This window comes from Bombina bombina, chromosome 5, assembly GCF_027579735.1.
Source record: "Bombina bombina isolate aBomBom1 chromosome 5, aBomBom1.pri, whole genome shotgun sequence".
In the NCBI taxonomy this organism is placed as follows: domain Eukaryota; kingdom Metazoa; phylum Chordata; class Amphibia; order Anura; family Bombinatoridae; genus Bombina; species Bombina bombina.
In genome coordinates, this window is record NC_069503.1 from 54,210,122 (window position 1) to 54,229,592 (window position 19,471).

General features: G+C 39.8%; 1 protein-coding gene across 1 annotated transcript in view; it reads left to right on the plus strand.

Annotated features, from left to right (window-relative positions):
* The window catches only part of LOC128661301 (uncharacterized), a 324,509-nt gene extending 306,758 nt beyond the window's left edge, over window positions 1-17,751 (plus strand). The window contains exon 6 of the mRNA XM_053715572.1: window positions 15,122-17,751. Coding sequence (XP_053571547.1) covers window positions 15,122-16,714 — 1,593 coding nt within the window. The 3' untranslated portion in view covers window positions 16,715-17,751. The remainder of the gene's footprint in view (window positions 1-15,121) is intronic.
* Window positions 17,752-19,471: the final 1,720 nt, after the last annotated feature.

A 19,471-nucleotide genomic window follows, 5' to 3' on the forward strand; every position in this document is an offset into this window, starting at 1 on the left:
ATTGTGCCATCAGGCTTTGGTACAAGCACAATTGGGCTACTCCAGTCACTTTGGGATTCTTCAATTACCCCAAGGTCCAGCATTTTCTTTACTTCCAATTTGATTGCTTCCCTCCGGGCTTCAGGTATTCTATATGGCTTTAGATTTATCCTTTTTCCCGGTTCAGTGACAATGTCATGCTCTATTATCGTAGTTCTTCCTGGGACTGAGGAGAAAACATCTTTATTTAATCTGCTGTCTGCTGTTAATCTGCTGTTTTTATAGCCACAAGTGTTTCTCTTTCTTTCCACGGTTTAAGTAAATTCACATGGTAAATCTGTACCTCCTTTCGCCTCCCAGGCTGCCTTACTTTGTAATTTACTTCCCCCACTCTGTCAATGACTTCATATGGCCCATGCCATGTTGCCAAAAAATTGTTCTCTACAGTGGGAACCAGGACTAGTACTCTGTCTCCTGGATTAAACACACAAACCCTGGCATTTCTATTATAGCTGTTCCGCTGGTGCTGTTGGGCATTTTCCATGTGTTCTCTAACTATGGGCATAATGGCTGTCATCCGATCCTGCATCTGAGTTATATGTTCAATCACACTTCTGTGAGGGGTTGACTCCTGTTCCCAAGTCTCCTTAGCTATGTCTAGCAACCCTCTGGGGTGTCTTCCATACAAAAGTTCAAAGGGCGAAAACCAAGTAGAAGCTTGAGGGACCTCTCGGATGGAAAACATTAAATAAGGCAAAAGGAAATCCCAGTTTTTCCCATCTTTATCAATTACTTTTTTGAGCATAGCCTTTAGTGTTTTATTAAATAGTTCTACCAGACCATCAGTTTGTGGGTGATATACGGATGTTTTCAGATGCTTTATATGAAGAAGATTACACAACTCCTTTGTAATTCTCGACATAAATGGAGTGCCTTGGTCTGTTAATATTTCTTTGGGAATCCCAACACTGCTGAACATTAACATTAACTCCTTAGCAATTGCTTTTGCTGAAGTAGTATGCATGGGTATTGCCTCAGGGTAACGTGTAGCATAGTCTACTATTACCAATATATACTGGTGCCCCCTTGCAGACTTTACAAGAGGACCCACAAAATCCATACCAATGCGTTCAAATGGGACCTCAATTATGGGTAAGGGCACCAAGGTGCTACGGTATGCTGTAAGAGGGGCAGTTAATTGGCATTCAGGACAAGAAGAACAATAGTTTGTGATAGATGTCATTACACCTGGCCAATAAAACCTCCTAAGAATTCTCTCTCTGTTTTTTTCAATCCCCAAGTGCCCCCCAAGTATGTGGCTATGTGCCAGATTTAATACAATGTCGATATGCCTGGGGTACTAACAGCTGTTTGACAGACTCCTTTTTCCCAACTCTGTACAATAAATAATTTTCAACTTCAAAGTATGGATAGGTGAACGCTTTATCAGTATTAATGGGGGTGCCATTTCTTATGGAAATATAGTTTATAGCCACAGCTAAAGTTGGATCCTCCCATTGTGCAGCCCTAAAGTTACTTGGGCTAACCTCTAGGTCAGTTATTTCTACATCAGGTTCAGATATATTAGATTGACCTGTATTATTCTGTTCAGTATTACCTCCAACTAGGGTTTCCATAGGGGTTGAGTGTTTCCCTCTAGCAGGAGTTATTTTGTCTAAGTCATCCCCCAATAAATCAGAAAAGGGAAAGTCACAAGCAGCGCCCTCTACTGAATCTGGTGAATTCTCCTCAGCAGCATCCCATAGATTCAAAAAAATTGGGAAAATCTCTGCCTATTATCATTTCATGGACTAATTTATCCACTAAACCAACTCTATGATTTATAGGGCCATTTTGAGTTTCAATAAGTACTTTAGCAGTTGGATACTTGTGTATGTCCCCATGGACACAAGCAATATCTAGGTTCTGGTAATTATCAATAGGAGTATTTCTCAACAGACCCCTGTCTATGAGCGTAACCATGCTACCAGAGTCCAGCAAAGCTTTAATTTCATTTCCCTCCACCCTTACAGTGCACCAAGGGTGGCCATTTCAACAATCATTTTTGGTAATTGCATATACTGAGCGAGTGTACAATGAATAATTGTCTCTCATATTGCCAACATTACATTCCATAGCAACATCATTCTCAGGGCAGTCCTTTGCAAAATGTCCATACTCTTTACATTGAAAACATTTAATATTCGCATTAGACAACATCTTTGAGGCTATTGTGGACCCTTCCTGCCTCACAAAACTCTTGTCCCTTGCAGTAATGTCCCATCTGCTCCTCCCAATATCCCCTTTTCCCGGAACAGTCTTACCCAATTTACTGGGACTCTGGATCTTCGGGGTTCTAGGTCTTTCCTGGCTGGGGATTTGTAGAAACTCTCCGGCAGTCAAATAGCGTTCCACCAGGGCAACTAGACCATCAGCAGTTTTAGGTTCACTCTGGCTGACCCACCACCGCAGGGAAACAGGCAATCCTCGCAGGAACCGGTCCATCACGAGCTGTTCCACAATGTGACTAGCTGAGTTGACCTCTGGCTGTAGCCATTTCTTGGCAAGATGTATCAAGTCAAACATCTGTGACCGCATGGCTTTGTCTTGACTGTAAGTCTAGGAGTGAAATTGCTGGGCCCTTACTGCTGTCGTTACTCCCAGGCGGGCCAAGATTTCTGTTTTAAGCTTTTTATAGTCACTGGCCTGCTCAGGCTCCAAATCATAATATGCCTTCTGAGGTTCTCCACTCAGAAATGGCGCAAGGAGACTTGCCCATTCAGACGCAGGCCACCCTTCTCTTTCGGCTGTCCATCAGGTAAGCCTCCACATCATCTGTAGCCACCATCTTTTGCAAATAGTTACTCACTCTCAGAGTCTTAGAACTGTGTGGATTTTCTGCAGCACACCTGCCCAGTCTTTCAGATAGGCCTCGAATCTCCTGCTGCATGGTACGTGTGATATTCTGCTGTTCCTCTCTTTGTGTTAATACCAGTTTTTGTAGCACTGCAATATTTTCTTGCTGGCTGGCAGTAGCTTGCTGCTGTGTGGCAGTGGCCTGTTGCTGTGAGGCCATAGCCTGTAGTAAAGCCTTTACAACTTCCTCCATTTTAAGTGTGGTATTGTTTCCTTAACAGACTATTAGTGTGTTGCCCGCATTCTCCACCATATGTGACCTGGGATCTTGGAAACACACAGTCCTCAAAGCTGGAAACACCACACAAGGTTGTAGCTTTATAAAATACAGTCTGTTTATTATCAGGTCTGGCAAAAAAACAGGCAAAATAAACATAAACAAAAGAGGCTTGCTCCACTGAGCACTTACTAACAAGTACAACTGTCTGCACTAAGTAGCTTTTCACAAAAGTAATATTGCACAGACCTTTCAAACTTTGTCCTTTAGAGATAATTCCTCTCAGTCTCTCAGGAGAGTGTTTGCAGTTTCCCTTTACTGCTGGCAAATCTACCTCTCAACCCCTGACTGGGGATTTTATTAGCACCTGCTGTTAATTACCACATGCAGGTGAGTAGCTAGCTGAGTCAGACAGAATTCCTGGACTGGACTTTTTGACATAATGTGCTACTTGCAAACTGCGGGGTGGAGCACTGGCCCACCCTACTCTCCAAATACTCCACCCCAGGGACCCACAAATAAATCACATATTTTCTCTATGTGGCAAACAAACATAACAATTCTCCCTGGGGTTGTCAGACCATACCCCGCACTGCAGCACTTTTGAGGGAATATAGACACCTTCCATTACTATGCCTTGGGTTCTGTCACAGTATCCATAACTGTGTGTGTGTGTATCTGTATGTATAAGTTTATGCTATGTAGTGTGTGTGTGTCTGCATGTATAAATGTAAGCTATGTAGTGTGTGTATCTGCATGTATAAGTGTATACTATGTAGTGTCTGTGTATCTGCATGTATAAGTATATGCTGCATGTATAAGTGTATGCTATGTAATGTGTGTGTGTATCTGCCTGTATAAGTGTATGCTATATAGTGTGTGTGTATCTTCATGTGTAAGTGTATGCTATGTAGTGTGTGTATCTTCATGTGTAAGTGTATGCTATGTAGTGTGTGTGTGTGTATCTGCATGTATAAGTGTATGCTATGTAGTGTGTGTGTGTGTGTATGTATTTGCATGTATAAGTGTATACTATGTAGTGTGTGTATCTGCATGTATAAGTGTATGCTATGTAGTGTGTGTATGTGTAAGTGTATACTATGTAGTGTGTGTGTGTGTATCTGCATGTATAAGTGTATGCTATGTAGTGTGTGTGTATCTGCATGTGTAAGTGTATGCTATGTAGTGTGCTACTGTGCATTTTTGCTGACTTTAAAGGCCAGAATTTAGAATATTAATGGGGAATGCAGAGAGCAGTTTTAAAGAATTTATTAATTAATGTCCAATTAAGATACAAATATTTAGCAATGTCTTTGCAAAGGATAATTAAATACATAGCTCACATAGCCATACCAGTGGTTTGAGCTTGTGTTTGATTTGCTGCCTAAGTGCATTAAAATCTATGACTTTATTTAGAATTGTATTTATATTACTTTGGTCTTATGATTTTTTAAGCCCCGCCCACCACATTTAAATTTTTTTGCCGCCGGGGGGGGGGGGGTGACCCTCTTTTGAATTTTGAAATGTTGGGAGGTATGTACAGTTACACATCTACAACCACTAAAAAACACCCATGCTAAATAGTTTCTAAATTTTTGTCCTGAGTTTAGAAATACCTAATGTTTACATGTTTTTGGCTTTTTTTGCAAGTTATAGGGCAATAAATACAAGTAGCACTTTGCTATTTCCAAACCACTTTTTTTCAAAATTAGCAATTAGTTACATTGGAACACTGATATCTTTCAGGAATCCCTGGATATCCCTTGACATGTATATATATTTTTTAGAAGACAACCCAAAGTATTGATCAAGGCCCATTTTGGTATATTTTATGCCACCATTTACTGCCAAATTCGAACAAATAAAAAGAATCGTTCACTTTTTCACAATTTTTTTTCACAAACTTTAGGTTTCTCACTGAAATTATTTACAAACAGCTTGTGCAATTATGGCTCAAATGGTTGTAAATGCTATTCTGGGATCTCCTTTGTTCAGAAATAGCAGACATTATATGGCTTTGGTGTTGCTTTTTGTTAATTAGAAGGCTGCTAAATGCCACTGCGCACAACACGTGTATTATGCCCAGCAGTGAAGGGGTTAAATAGGGAGCATGTAGGGAGCTTGTAGGGTTATTTTTAGCTTTAGTGTAGTAGACAACCCCAAGTATTGATCTAGGCCCATTTTGGTATATTTCATGCCACCATTTCACTGCCAAATGCGATCAAATAAAAAAATAATCTCTCACTTTTTCACAATTTTAGATTTCTCACTGAAATTATTTACAAACAACTTGTGCAATTGTGGCACAAATGGTTGTAAATGCTTCTCTGGGATCCCCTTTGTTCAGAAATAGTTGACTTATATGGCTTTGGCATTGTTTTTTGGTAATTAGAAGGCCTCTAAATGCTGCTGCGCACCACATGTGTATTATGCCCAGAAATTAAGGGTTTAATAAGGTAGCTTTTTAGGGAGCTTGCACGGTTAATTTTAGCTTTAGTATAGAGATCAGCTTCCCACCTGAGACACCACCCCTCCTAAACAGCTCTCTTCCCTCCCCCACCCCACAATTGTCCCTGCCATCTTAAGTACTGTCAGAAAGTCTGCCAGTACTAAAATATTTTTTTTTTCTTTTGTTTGTTTTTTTGGTATTATTATTTTTTTTTTTTTAAACATTCTGCTGTATAGGATCCCCTCCTATCCCCCAACCTCCCTGATCCCGCCCCCCAGTACCCAGTCTGCCAGTACCCAGTTTAAGATAAAATAAGTCCACAAATCATCTAATTACTATTGGGAATATCACTTATTTTTTAAGTAGTGCAAGATTGTTCTGCTTTGCTCTAGGGTGTAGCCGTAGTCCATATCAGTGACAGTCTCTTCAGTAGAGCAGTGGTGGCTTTATAGCAATGGGAACTTGTGGGACATAATTCTCACTGCTCCTCCCATATATTTATGCTGCCCTATCCCTGCAAGCCTGAGTAAGATTACTCAGTCTGTGTTTTTATCCACAGGTCCATGTGAGGGATCTTGCCTCTCAAACCTAGTGAGCTGCCGTGCTGCCTGGCAGAAGTCATAAGGTAAGTGCTAACCGTAATTTTTTCTGGGACACATACAGAGAAAAAGATAGCACTTTCAAATTTAAATTTTATTTGGGGGGCAAGTCACATTCGCCTAGTTAGGGGAATGTTTATTAAGGGCAGCAGAGCAGGCACTGGGGACAAGGAGAATCTGGCTCAGTGATGGTGGTGTATGTGTTTTAACTTTAATCCCAATGGCTTTTATAATAAATTTAGCCGATCGGCAGTTTCTTGTGGTTACGCCCATGATGGGCGGAGTTTGATTCAGCAGCAGTCTATTGCCTTTTTGTCTGGTCCCGTATCACTTCCTGTGTTCCGCATTAGAAATTAGCAACATCACAGATTATACAGCGTTGCGGTTACGGACCGTTAATGTTAACAGTTAGACGTTTGAATCCGGATCAACTATAGGTCATATACTTCATTAGTAGGCAGGCATTTAAGCACCTCAGCAGGGCTATAAGCTGAGTTGTAGAGTTGTCTGAGGTGTTATTTTGGGGCCATTGTTTTTTTCAAGTGACAAAAAAATAAAACAGTTGTTTTTGTCGTTTAAAATTTAAAGAGACAGTAATGATTTTGTTTTGGGGGCTATTTTCTAAATAAAAATATACATTTTGTCTGTTTATTGATGAATAAAGATGGACCAAGAAACCCTGCATGTTCTTTGTTTTTATGCTAATATAGAACCACCAATCCCTTTCTGTTCCTCATGTAATTGAGAGAACTTTACATTACAGGGATAGACTTTTTCCTGAGCCAACATTGCCTAAGGCAGATACTGTTCAGGAGTCTTCTGACAATGTTCAAGATATGCCACAGCTTTCTCCTCATTTGTCCCAAAATTTAGTGTCCATACAGCCAGTGCCCTGCGCTTCCTCTATTACTCCACCTGGAGTTACCTTGCAAGACATCACTTCCCTAATGTAATCAGCGCTATCTGATGCGTTGTCTGCTTTTTCCATGCTGCAGGGAAAGCGCAAGAGGAAATGTAATCAATCTGTGAATAAGTTTGCTAACACAGTAGTGGCTATTCTGAATGTTTCTTCCCAGAAGCCTGAAGAGGAAGATACTTCGGTAGCATCTGAGGGTGAAATCTCAGACAGTGTAATACCTTTATCTGATACTTTCAGGTTTAAGCTTGAACACCGCCATTTGTTACTTAAGGAAGTTTTAGCTACCCTGGACAACTCCGACACTACCGTTGTAGTCAATCCTAAGAAATCTAGTAAACTAAACAAGTACTTTAACGTTCCCTCCATGTTGAAGGTATTTCCTGTACCAGATAGGGCTACAGAGATTATTACTAAGGAATGGGAGAGACTGGGTATCCCTTTTTCTCCATCCCCTATATTTAAAAAGCTGTTTCCTATAGCAGACTCTATCAAGGAGTCTTGGCAGACGGTACCCAAGGTGGAGAAGGCAATTTCCACGCTATCCAAGAGAACTACTATTCCCATAGAGGATAGTTGTTCCTTTAAGGATCCTATGGACAAGAAGTTAGAGGGGTTACTCAAGAAAATGTATGTACACCAGGGTTTTCAATGGCAACCCGCGGTTTGTATTGCTACTGTCACTAGTGCGACAGCATACTGGTTTGATGCATTGTCTGATTCTGTTCAGACAGACACTCCCCTTGAAGAAATCCAGGATAGGTTAAAGGCCCTTAAGTTGGCCAACTTCTTTATTACGGATGCTTCCCTTCAGGTTATTAAGTTGGGAGCTAAGATTTCTGGTTTTGCCGTTCTGGCCCGCAGAGCTTTATGGTTGAAGTCTTGGTCTGCGGATGTGTCATCTAAGTCTAAACTTTTGAGATTACTTATAAGGGAAAGACCTTCTTTGGGCCTGGTTTGATGGAAATCATTTCTGACATTACGGGAGGAAATGGACATTTCCTCCCTCAGGATAAGAGAAATAAAAAAAAGGGACGTCAGAGTAATTTTCATTCCTTTAAAATTTCAAAGGAAATCCTTCCACTCCCTCTTCCAAGCAGGAGCAGTCAAAGCCCTCCTGGAGGCCCAATCAGTCTTGGAACAAGGGAAAACAATCCAAAAAACCTGCTATTGTATAAAAAACGGCATAAAGGGCCTGCACCCGATCCAGGACCGGATCTTGTAGGGGGCAGACTTTAATTTTTTATTCAGGCTTGGGTTTGAGATGTTCAGGATCCCTGGGCAGTGGAAATCGTGTCCCAGGGATACAAACTAGAGTCAAATACAGAATTATCAGATACAACAGCCCACACAGGGGGCAGGCTAGTATCAATAAGAGGCGCCAAAAATAAGACAGTGAATAGAAGTGGTCTAAATCACAAAAAATAATAAAATATGATATCAATAAAATGAACCAATGATCAATATAAATATATAAGCAAAAATATACCGCATATATAGCACAAAGGACAATAAAAACAGAAGGGAAATAGGTAGTAATAATAAAAGAATTAATATAGATGGAAATATATGTCCATAATTAAACCACTGGAATAAAATAGTAAAAGAGACTGTCCAAGTGAATAACCAATGAAACTTAACATAAAAGCACTGGCGTGGAATGCAGGAGATAACTGGAACACTTCGAAGGCAGCTCCTCTGGTGTGTCGTGCCCTGACACAAGATCAAAACTTCTGTAATGCAAGAGACAGAGGGCGCCACAAAGTGCAGATCAAAGCAGGTAGGAAGGTGGAAGTACAAATGTAAGGTTATCCTACTCACGTGATCAAGAGCACCAATGTGCAGTGAAGGCAAGCCGGGTCCAAAAAGTCACCCGGCAGACTACCAGGCACCTGGAGCTGATATCCTTGTCCTACCAGGAGGAATCCAGGGTGCAGTACAGTTCCCACAATAATTGCCAATATTTACCAATATAAAGATAGGTGGCAGGTGTTCATCAATGTACAGATGATAGGAGATAACAGCCGCAAAGGGCATGAAGGATGAGTCATCCAAGGAAACTCACCAGCAGTAGGATCACGGTCCCTCCTTGGAAGGATAAGGAGCACGCAAACTTTCAAAGCATTTTCCACTCCACAAATCTCAGCGTTTTCACTTCTCTGCTGCTTCACTTCTCACTTCTCTGCTGTTTGGAAAACTTTTGTAAAGTTTGGAAAGTTTGCGTGCTCCTTATCCTTCCAAGGAGGGACCGTGATCCTGCTGCTGGTGAGTTTCCTTGGACGACTCATCCTTCACGCCCTTTACGGCTGTTATCTCCTATCATCTGTACATTGGTGAACACCTGCCACCTATCTTTATATTGGCGAATATCGGCAAATATTGTGGGAACTGTACTGCACCCTGGATTCCTCCTGGTAGGACAAGGATATCAGCTCCAGGAGCCTGGTAGTCTGCCGGGCGACTTTTTGGACCCGGCTTGCCTTCACTGCACATTGGTGCTCTTGATCACGTGCGTAGGATAACTGTACATTTGTACTTCCACCTTCCTACCTGTTTTGATCTGCACTATGTGGCGCCCTCTGTCTCTTGCATTAATAGAGTTAAAGACATTTCCTCCCAGGGGCAGGTTTTGCCTTTCAAGATTATCTGTAGACCAGACAAAAAGAGAGGCATTCTTACACTGTGTTCGGGACCTCTCCGACCTGGGAGTGATAGTTCCTGTTCCGATACAGGAGCAGGGTCTGGGGTTCTATTCCAATCTGTTTGTGGTTCCCAAAAAGGAGGGAACCTTCAGACCAATTTTAGATCTGAAGAGTCTAAACAAATTCCTCAGAGTTCCATTCTTCCTTTGGTTCAAGAGGGTCAATTTATGACAAGGGTGGATTTAAAGGACGCGTACCTGTATGTTCCCATCCACAGGGATCATCACAAGTTTCTAAGGTTTGCATTTCTAGACAAACACTTCCAGTTCATGGTTTTTCCATTCGGCCTTGCCACAGCTCGCAGAATTTTCTCAAAGGTTCTGGGATCTCTGTTGATGGTGCTCCGATTGCGGGGCATTGCAGTGGCGCCTTATCTGGACGACATTCTGGTTCAGGCACCATCCTTTCAACAAGCAAGATCCCACACGGAAATGTTATCTTTCCTGCAATCTCACGTATGGAAGGTAAATTTGGAAGAGTTCCTTAGTTCCAAATATAAGGGTAATTTTCTTGGGAACCATAATAGATTCCTTATCAATGAAGATTTTTTCTGACAGAAGTCAGGAAATCAAAGATTTTCAATTCTTGCCTAGAGCTTCAGTCCTCTCCTCGACCATCAGTGGCTCAGTGCATGGAGGTAATCGGTCTGATGGTAGCGGCAACGGACATCATCCTATTTACTCGTTTCCACCTCAGATCTCTGCAGTTAAACATGCTCATCCAGTGGAACAGAGATTATGCAGATCTGTCTCCATGATTATAGTTGGAGCAGGAGACAAGGGATTCTCTTCTTTGGTGGTTGTCTTAGGATCATCTCTCCCAAGGAACCTGCTTTCGCAGACCCTCTTGGGTGATTGTGACAACATACGCCAGCCTTCTGGGATGGGGAGCAGTCTGGGGCTCTCTAAAGGCTCAGGGAAAATGTACTTGGTTGGAGTCTATTCTACCCATAAACATTCTGGAGCTGAGAGCAATCTTCAATGCTCTTTTGACCTGGCCTCAGTTAGCGTTGGCCCGGTTCATCAGGTTCTAGTTTGACAACATAACTTCAGTGGCTTACATCAACCATCAGGGAGGAACGCAGAGTTCCTTGACCATGACAGAGGTAGCCAAGATAATTCAGTGGGCAGAGACCCACAATTGCTGTCTGTCGGCTATTTACATCCCAGGAGTGGACAACTGGGAGACAGACTTCCTGAGCAGGCAGACCTTTCACCCGGGGGAGTGGGAAATCCATCCAGAAGTATTTTACAGCCTGATTCTCAAATAGGGCCAGCCGGAATTGGATCTCATGGCATCTCAGCAGAATGCCAAGCTCCTGAGGTACGGGTCGAGGTCAAGGGACCCTCAGGCTGTACTGATAGACGCCTTAGCAGTACCTTGGAATTTCAGTCTTGCATACCTATTTCCTCCGTTTGCTCTTCTTCTTTGGGTCATTGCTCGAATCAAGCAGGAGAGGGCGTTGGTGATCCTCATTGCACCGGCGTGGCCTCACAGGATTTGGTATGCAGACCTGGTGGACATGTCATCCCTTGCATGTCATCTACTTCAAGGGCCCTTCCTTCACCCAAATCTAGTTTCTCTGAAGCTGACTGCTTGGAGCTTGAACGCTTAATTCTATCCAAGCATGGATTTTCGGATTCTGTCATTAAGACCATGATTCAGGCTCCTAATCTTGTAACTAGAAAGATTTACTAAAAGATATGGCGTAAATATCTATATTGGTGTGAATCCAAAGGCTACTCTTGGAGTAGTGTTAGGATTCCTAGAATTCTGTCCTTTCTCCAAGAAGGTTTGGAGAAGGGTTTATAGGCAAGTTCCCTAAAGGGGCAAATATCTGCCTTGTCTATTTTGTTACATAAACGTCTGGCGGACGTCCCAGACGTGCAATCTTTTTGTCAGGCCTTGGTCAGTATCAGGCCTGTGTTCAAGCCAGTTACTCCACCCTGGAGTCTTAATTTAGTTCTTAAGGTTCTTCAAGGGGCTCCATTTGAGTCTATGCATTCTTTAGATATTAAGTTGTTATCTTGGAAGGTTTTGTTTCTTGTTGCTATTTCTTCTGCTCATAGAGTGTCAGAGCTCTTGGCATTACAGTATAAGTCTCTTTACCTTATTTTTCATTCGGATAAGGTGGTTTTGCATACTAAGTTAGGGTTTCTCCCTAAAGTAGTTTCCGAACGGAACATTAATCAGGAGATTGTTGCTCCTTCCTTATTGGGGGCCATCTTGGGTACTGGCAGCAGTCTGCCAGTACCCAGTTTGCAAAAAAATATGTTTTTTTTTATTTTTTGCCCGGTTTTTCTGTAGTGTAGCTCCCCCCTCCCCACAGACCAACCCCCACCACCTAACTGATTGTTGTTGTTTTTTATCTTATTTGTTTATTTTTTTTTTACTATTTTTTTTTTTCATTTTCCTACAGTTTTTTTTCTGTGTGTAGCGGTTCCCACCCTCTCCCTCCCGTGCACGTGCACGCGTCAGTGCGTGCCCCCTGGCATCCCCGCCCACGATCCCGCCCCCCTCCACATCACGAGGGCCATCGATGGCCACCACCCGCCTCCCGGTCCGGCTCCCACCCACCAACGCAGTAAGCCACCGATCTCCGGTGCAGAGAGGGACACAGAGTGGCTCTCTCTGCACCGAATGGCTTAAAAAGGTTATTGCAGGATGTCTCCATATCGAGGCATCACTGCAATAACCAGAAAGCAGCTGGAAGCTTCCAGCTGCTTTCCACACCGAGGACGTGCAGGGTACGTCCTCAGGCGTTAACTGCCTTTTTTTTTAGGACGTTCCTTGCACGTCCTCGGTCGTTAAGGGGTTAAATTTGAATAATAAAAGTTTAATTGTGACTTTGCTGTCCCTTTAATGTGTTTCTAATGACTTGTTTTACCGGTGTATAAAATAGTATAAAGTGTATGGGAAATTTCACCTTTAGCTTTATTTTTATGTAAAATAACTGTTTGCTGTTTGTAATTTATTTTCATTATTAAATTGTACACAGCCTTTTAAATGACCTGAGGCTCCGGCTCCTACTTAACATATGCAGGAGATCACATTATATAAACATATGAGTCTGTTATTGGCTGATAGCTGTCACATGGTACAGCTGCAGAACTACATTTATCAGAAAACAATCTATTGCTCTCTTAAATTTCATAGTAAGTTTTATTGCATTGTATTTTTATTATGCATCATGTTTTGTAATTCTATATTGTATGATCCTTTTAAATGGACTGAATTTGCCAAAAGAACATATATCATTATATTATTACTCTATGTAAACAAAACAATATTTCTTTTCTTAACTCTATCCAAGATAACAATTATGAAAAAATTAACATTTTAGTGCCTATCTCTCCCACACCCCATTACAGTGTGATTTAAGACAACTCCGTATTGACCAAGAGAAGTTAAAGAACTGGGGGTGGAGCACATGACAAAATGTCTGACAGTGAGAATTAGTAGGAAGTACAATACCAATACTGCAGTATCCAATTTAACTTATATTTAAACAAATTATATTTACAATTTCTTTCAAGAGAAAATATTGTTTCAAATAAATAATTAAAACAAAGATTGTAATATATTTCTAAAGTTGTGATATGGCCCCATTTAAATTGATTTTCTACGTTATTTTGTATAGATCTGGGAAGATTCATATTTAAAGGGACAGTCTAGTCAAAATTAAACTTTCATGTTTCAGATAGTGCATGCAATTTTAATCGACTTTCCAATTGATTTTTATCATTAAATTTGCTTTGTTGCCTTGGTGGTATTTTTGAAAATCTAAACCTACGTAGGCTCAAACTGATTTTTAAACCATTGAAAATTGCCTCAGCTCAGAGCATTTTGAAAGTTTTTCACAGTTAGACAGTACTAGTTCATATGTGTCACATAGATAACATTGTGCTTATTCCCGTGGAGTTATTTAGGAGTCTGCACTGATTGGCTAAACTGCATGTCTTTCAAAAGCACTGAGGTAAGGGGCAGTCTGCAGAGGCTTAGATACAAGGTAATCACAGAGGTAAAACATATATTGATATAACTGTGCTGTTTGTGCAAAACTCGGGAATGGGTAATAAAGGGATTATCTATCTTTTTAAACAATAAAAATTCTGGTGTAAACTGTCCCTTTAAGGGGCAATTATAACACCCACAGAGCTCACTGCTAAATGCTTGTGCTGTATCAATAGCACATATGTAATAACCTAAACAACTGAAATGTATCACATGAATTGTTATGCGTGCCTTTAATTATACCATACGTACAGTTAATCCGAACCATTATTTATTATTATCTGTCTAAACCATTTAATATATTTTTACAGACACAGCCAGAGCACTGAGAGATATTGGGTATTGATGTAACTGGAGTGAATTAGGGAACCTTCTTCCTGAGCACAGACATTGGAACCGGTTATCAGCATGAACTCATATGTGTTAGGTGAGTAAAATAGATATTATGCTGACTTTAATTACTGGGAAAATAGAATAGACCACTCATTAAACAAATATAAACTATTATATTTATATCTGAGTCTTTAAGAACATTTGTGTCAGTGACGTTATAAAGAAGGAGCAACCTTCATTTGGCAGTGGAGTAGGGTAAAAAAAACTACTCCACCCCTCTGTCCTTTTAGACAGATCATGTCTAACAACTGTCTAACCTCACCCCCTGACCTGGTTCATTACTCAGAAAACCGACAACTCCACCTTCCCCTGCCCTGACCTCACTCATGGAACACCCACAACTCACCCAGTGTTCCCCACCCCAGAACCACCACTGATTTGTGTGCTTAATTTTACAGTGAGTATTATTAAACTAATAAAGTTTTTGACTGTTTATATAAATAGAACAACCACAGCCGAAAGCTAAAGATAATCATAAGGTCACAACTTTTTACTCTCTCAAAACATCTCACACTGATTATTAGTTTGTAATGATTCAGACATTATGTTCTCACCCAACTGATTGAGCATGTGCCGGAGAGGGCTGTATGTGGAGTTGCTTGTGCAATGTTAAATGAGGGTGGTGGATGCCACCTCTCTTGCCCAGAATACAGATGTACTTGTTCCCTGGCTGAGAACATTATTCACATGCACCTTGTTTAATGCGGCCCTATAACCTGTTTTCATCAGTAATCAGTAATTTAGTTTACTATGATAATGTTTACATTCTATGTCATCCTTTTTAATTTGTGATTTACAGGTAAATACATTTAAAAATACAAAACGGAAGACATTTGAGTATAAAATAATGTTTTTCATTGAGATGGATTATATTATAAATGAATAAACATTCTTATTTTTCTTTATTCCATTTCTTTTTATGTAGACAAACACTTGAATAGTTCATATCCATCCTTCACTACCCAAAGCATCAGAATGATACCGCAAACTCCAATAGTCTTAGACACCAATGACTATTCACAAACATTGGGGATATCACAGCAGATATTTAAAGAAGATGGTGAATTGGCAGGAACTGGGAAGCAATCATGTACAGAGAGTAATTTAGTCATCAAACAGGAGGACAACATTTATGACTTATCTAGTGAAATTATTATCCCAGAGGATAAACCACACACATTTATTGAGTTTTCAAAACATATTAAAGAAGGGAAAAGTCTACAGTCTAGCCAAATGATTCATACAAAGGAGAAACCTTTCAAATGTACAGAATGTGAGAAAAGGTTTAGATGGAAGTCTCATCTAATAGAACACTACAAAATTCACAAAGGTGAGAAACCACACACATGTACTGAGTGTGGCAAATGTTTTACACAAATAATTCATCTGAAAACTCATGAAAGGATTCACACAGGAGATAAGCCTTTCACATGTACAGAGTGTGGAAAAAGTTTTACACAAAAGAGTAGTCTGAGAAATCATGAAAGGATTCACACAGGAGAAAAGCCTTTCACATGTACAGAGTGTGGAAAAAGTTTTACAGAAAAGAGTGATCTGAAAAAGCATGAAATGATTCACACGGGGGAAAAGCCTTTCACATGTACAGATTGTGGCAAATGTTTTACACAAATGAGTAGTCTGAAATATCATGAATGGAGTCACACAGGTGAAAAGCCTTTCACATGTACAGAGTGTGGGAAATGTTTTACACAAATGAGTAGTCTGAAATATCATGAATGGAGTCACACAGGTGAAAAGCCTTTCACATGTACAGAGTGTGGAAAAAGTTTTACACAAAAGAGTGATCTGAAAACTCATGAAAGAATTCACACAGGAGAAAAGCCTTTCACATGTACAGAGTGTGGAAAAGGTTTTACACGAATGAATCATCTGAAAACTCATGAACAGATTCACACAGGAGAAAAGCATTTCACATGTACAGAGTGTAGAAAAAGTTTTACAAGAATGGATCATCTGAAAAGTCATGAAAGGATTCACACAGGAGAAAAGCCTTTCACATGTACAGAGTGTGGAAAAAGTTTTACAAGAATGGATCATCTGAAAACTCATGAAAGGATTCACACAGGAGAAAAGCCTTTCACATGTACAGAGTGTCTAAAAAGTTTTACAAGAATGGATCATCTGAAAACTCATGAAAGGAGTCACACAGGAGAAAAGCCTTTCACATGTACAGAGTGTGAAAAATGTTTTACACAAATGGATTATCTGAAAACTCATGAAAGGAGTCACACAGGGGAAAAGCCTTTCACATGTACAGAGTTTGGAAAATGTTTTACAAGAATGGATCATCTGAAAACGCATGAAAGGAGTCACACAGGAGAAAAGCCGTTCACATGTACAGAGTGTGGAAAAAGTTTTACACGAATGGAACATCTGAAAACTCATGAAAGGAGTCACACAGGAGAAAAGCCGTTCACATGTACAAAGTGTGGAAAAAGTTTTACACAAAGGTCTAATCTTAAAACTCATGAAAGGATTCACAAGAGAAGAAACCTTTCATATGTTTAGAAAGTGGAAAAAAAGTTTTTTATTGAAATCAGTTATCACTAAACACTAAATATTTACACACAAACTTTATATTCACAGTCTACAACCTTTTTACAATTATCCTAAAGAGGACAAGCTCTCTAAATAGAAGAATCAAAAGAGATGTTATTGGAAATAAAACTTTCTAAATCTCAGTTATAAAAGCCCCAGATTTAAAGTGCTCTCCTGCTGTCCTTTATTCCTCTATATATGTGCACCTCAGTGTCTCTCATATCAATTTGATAGAATCCAAACACCACACAGGAATATACAAATCTGTCCTCATACTGACAAGTTTACACAACCATTCACCACCAAAGCACCCCAAGTGTTGTTTATTAATACGTCAGTGTTAGGAGTTGTACGTTTGTTTTACATAGGGGAGGAAATAATTACATTTACAGAATAAAGGAGCCTTTATATGAATAGAGTGTTAGAGAATTATATAAACAAGAACAACAGTCTCAAATGATTGACATCTGGGAGATATATTTATTGTGCACATCATGTGGATAAACCGTTTCTTATAGCAATAGATGCTTAGCATTGTACATGTTATATACCAGAGGAATTACTGAGGGAAAACTGATTTTATTTCATGAGACACAATATCAGTAACTGGTACATTTGTGATCATAATCCATTTCATATTAATGGTTACTATAACCTACATGTATACTGGGTATGTAATATGTGTGTCATGTGATCATAATCAGTTTAATTTAAATGGCTACTATAACCTACATGTATACTGGGTATGTAATATGTGTGTCATGTTCTGTAACTTGATATTATGTCTGTAAGATGTTTTCATGTTAGTTAGAAGCCACAAGAACTGATAATAGCACATACTGTATATATAAAGGGAACATTATATATCTGATAAATCCCTTTGTATCAAGAGAACAAGTGTTAGGTATATTTATACCATTGTTTGCATATATCATGTAATGCTGCTTTTTACTATATAATGATATACAATGTTTTTTCATGCAAATAAAAAGTGATTGTAATCCAGACCAGTATTTTGAGTTTTTTGCATAATTAAAAAACACATCACAGAATATATAGGAAAACATCATCAAAGTGTCAGTTTTATTCCCTGCTTTGATTGCCATGTGCTGCTGGCAGCCATTTTACTCACCTTTCTTGCAGAATCTAGTTCAGAGTGTGTGATTCTGCTCATTTCCTGCACACCCTCTTATGGCCAGACTGGTGAACATCATCCGTGTGAGACAGGTTGCAGTCTCAGAATTGTGATGTCATCACTTATTATTTAAAGGGCCTCTGTTCAGTATGCTTTGCTCTTGCGTTGTCTCAGACCTGTTTGTGAGTTCCTGTGTATTACCTGGCTAGTCTGAAGTCTCTTCTGGTTCCTGATCCCTGGGTTGTTCCTGACTTTGCTTTTCTCCTTGTTCCTGATTCCGGCTCGTCTGACTACTCGCTTTGGCTCCTGATTCTGCTCGTTTGACTACCAGCTCTGGCTTTGACTCCTGGCTTGTTATTTGACTTGTGGACTTTTTTATTATTTTTGGTTATTAATAAAGGTGTGATTATTTTTGCACTTCTCGTCTCGTCCTGGTACCCTGACACAAAGACAGAAACCAAAACTGACTGTCAAATAGTTAAACCCTGTTAATTCAGATAGAGCAGCAATTTTACCCAACTTTCCAATTTACTTCTATTATCTAATTTGCTTTGTTTTTTGGTTTCTTTTGTTATAGAGTAAACCTATGAGGCTGATATTATATGAGCTTAGGGGCGTGCACGTGTATTTAGCACTCTGTGCCGCAGTGTTTGTAACTATGTATAACATTGCTATAATTGTTCTTGCAAACTCTGCTGTCTGAAGATACGTGCACACTCCTGAGTTAACCAAGAATTACTCTTTAACAATAGATATAAGAGAACTAGGCACAAATTATAATAGAAGTAAATTGGAAAGTTGTTTGAAATGTCATGTTCTATCCAATCCATTTAAGTTTAATTTTGATTTTTAATTTGACTACTGTCCCTTTAACAGAACATAAAACAATATCAAAATAACCCCAACCTACACCAACCCAGATTATTAATCACCAGCAAGACTTTATACACAGACATTCTCTTATACTTAAATCATACTTAAAGGGATAGGAAATTACACTTTCATGATTCAGATAAAATGTGTAATTTTATGACACTTAATTTCACTTCTGTTATCAAATTTATGTACTACTGGGAGCTGACTGGTGGCTACACACATGTCTCTTGTCATTGGCTCACCAGATATGCTCAGCTAGCTCTATATCGTGCAGCAGGAACAGTAAAAAAGTTATTTTAAAATGTATATAGTATCTGGCCACTTTGAAATGGATGCTAAGCTCCACCTACTGATGACATCATGATCTGGGCTGCATCTAGGCACTCTGACAGCCTGTTGAATCCAACTAGTGAGCCTTTTGCGATTGGATGCCATATGCAGCCCATATCATGATATCACAGGTGGGCTGAACTTGGCAGCCATTAAGGTAAGATTTTAAGATCACCAAGGTGTAGACTTTCCCTTTAAATACATAGTTATATACAATCAGTAGTACAATATAAAACTGATCTAACATATTCATCATTATTGCACATTTATATCTCTTTAACCCCTTAATGACCACAGCAGTTTTCCATTTCTGTCTGTTTGGGACCAAGGCTATTTCTTTCATGTAATTGGCAAGAGTCCATGAGCTAGTGATGTATGAGATATAC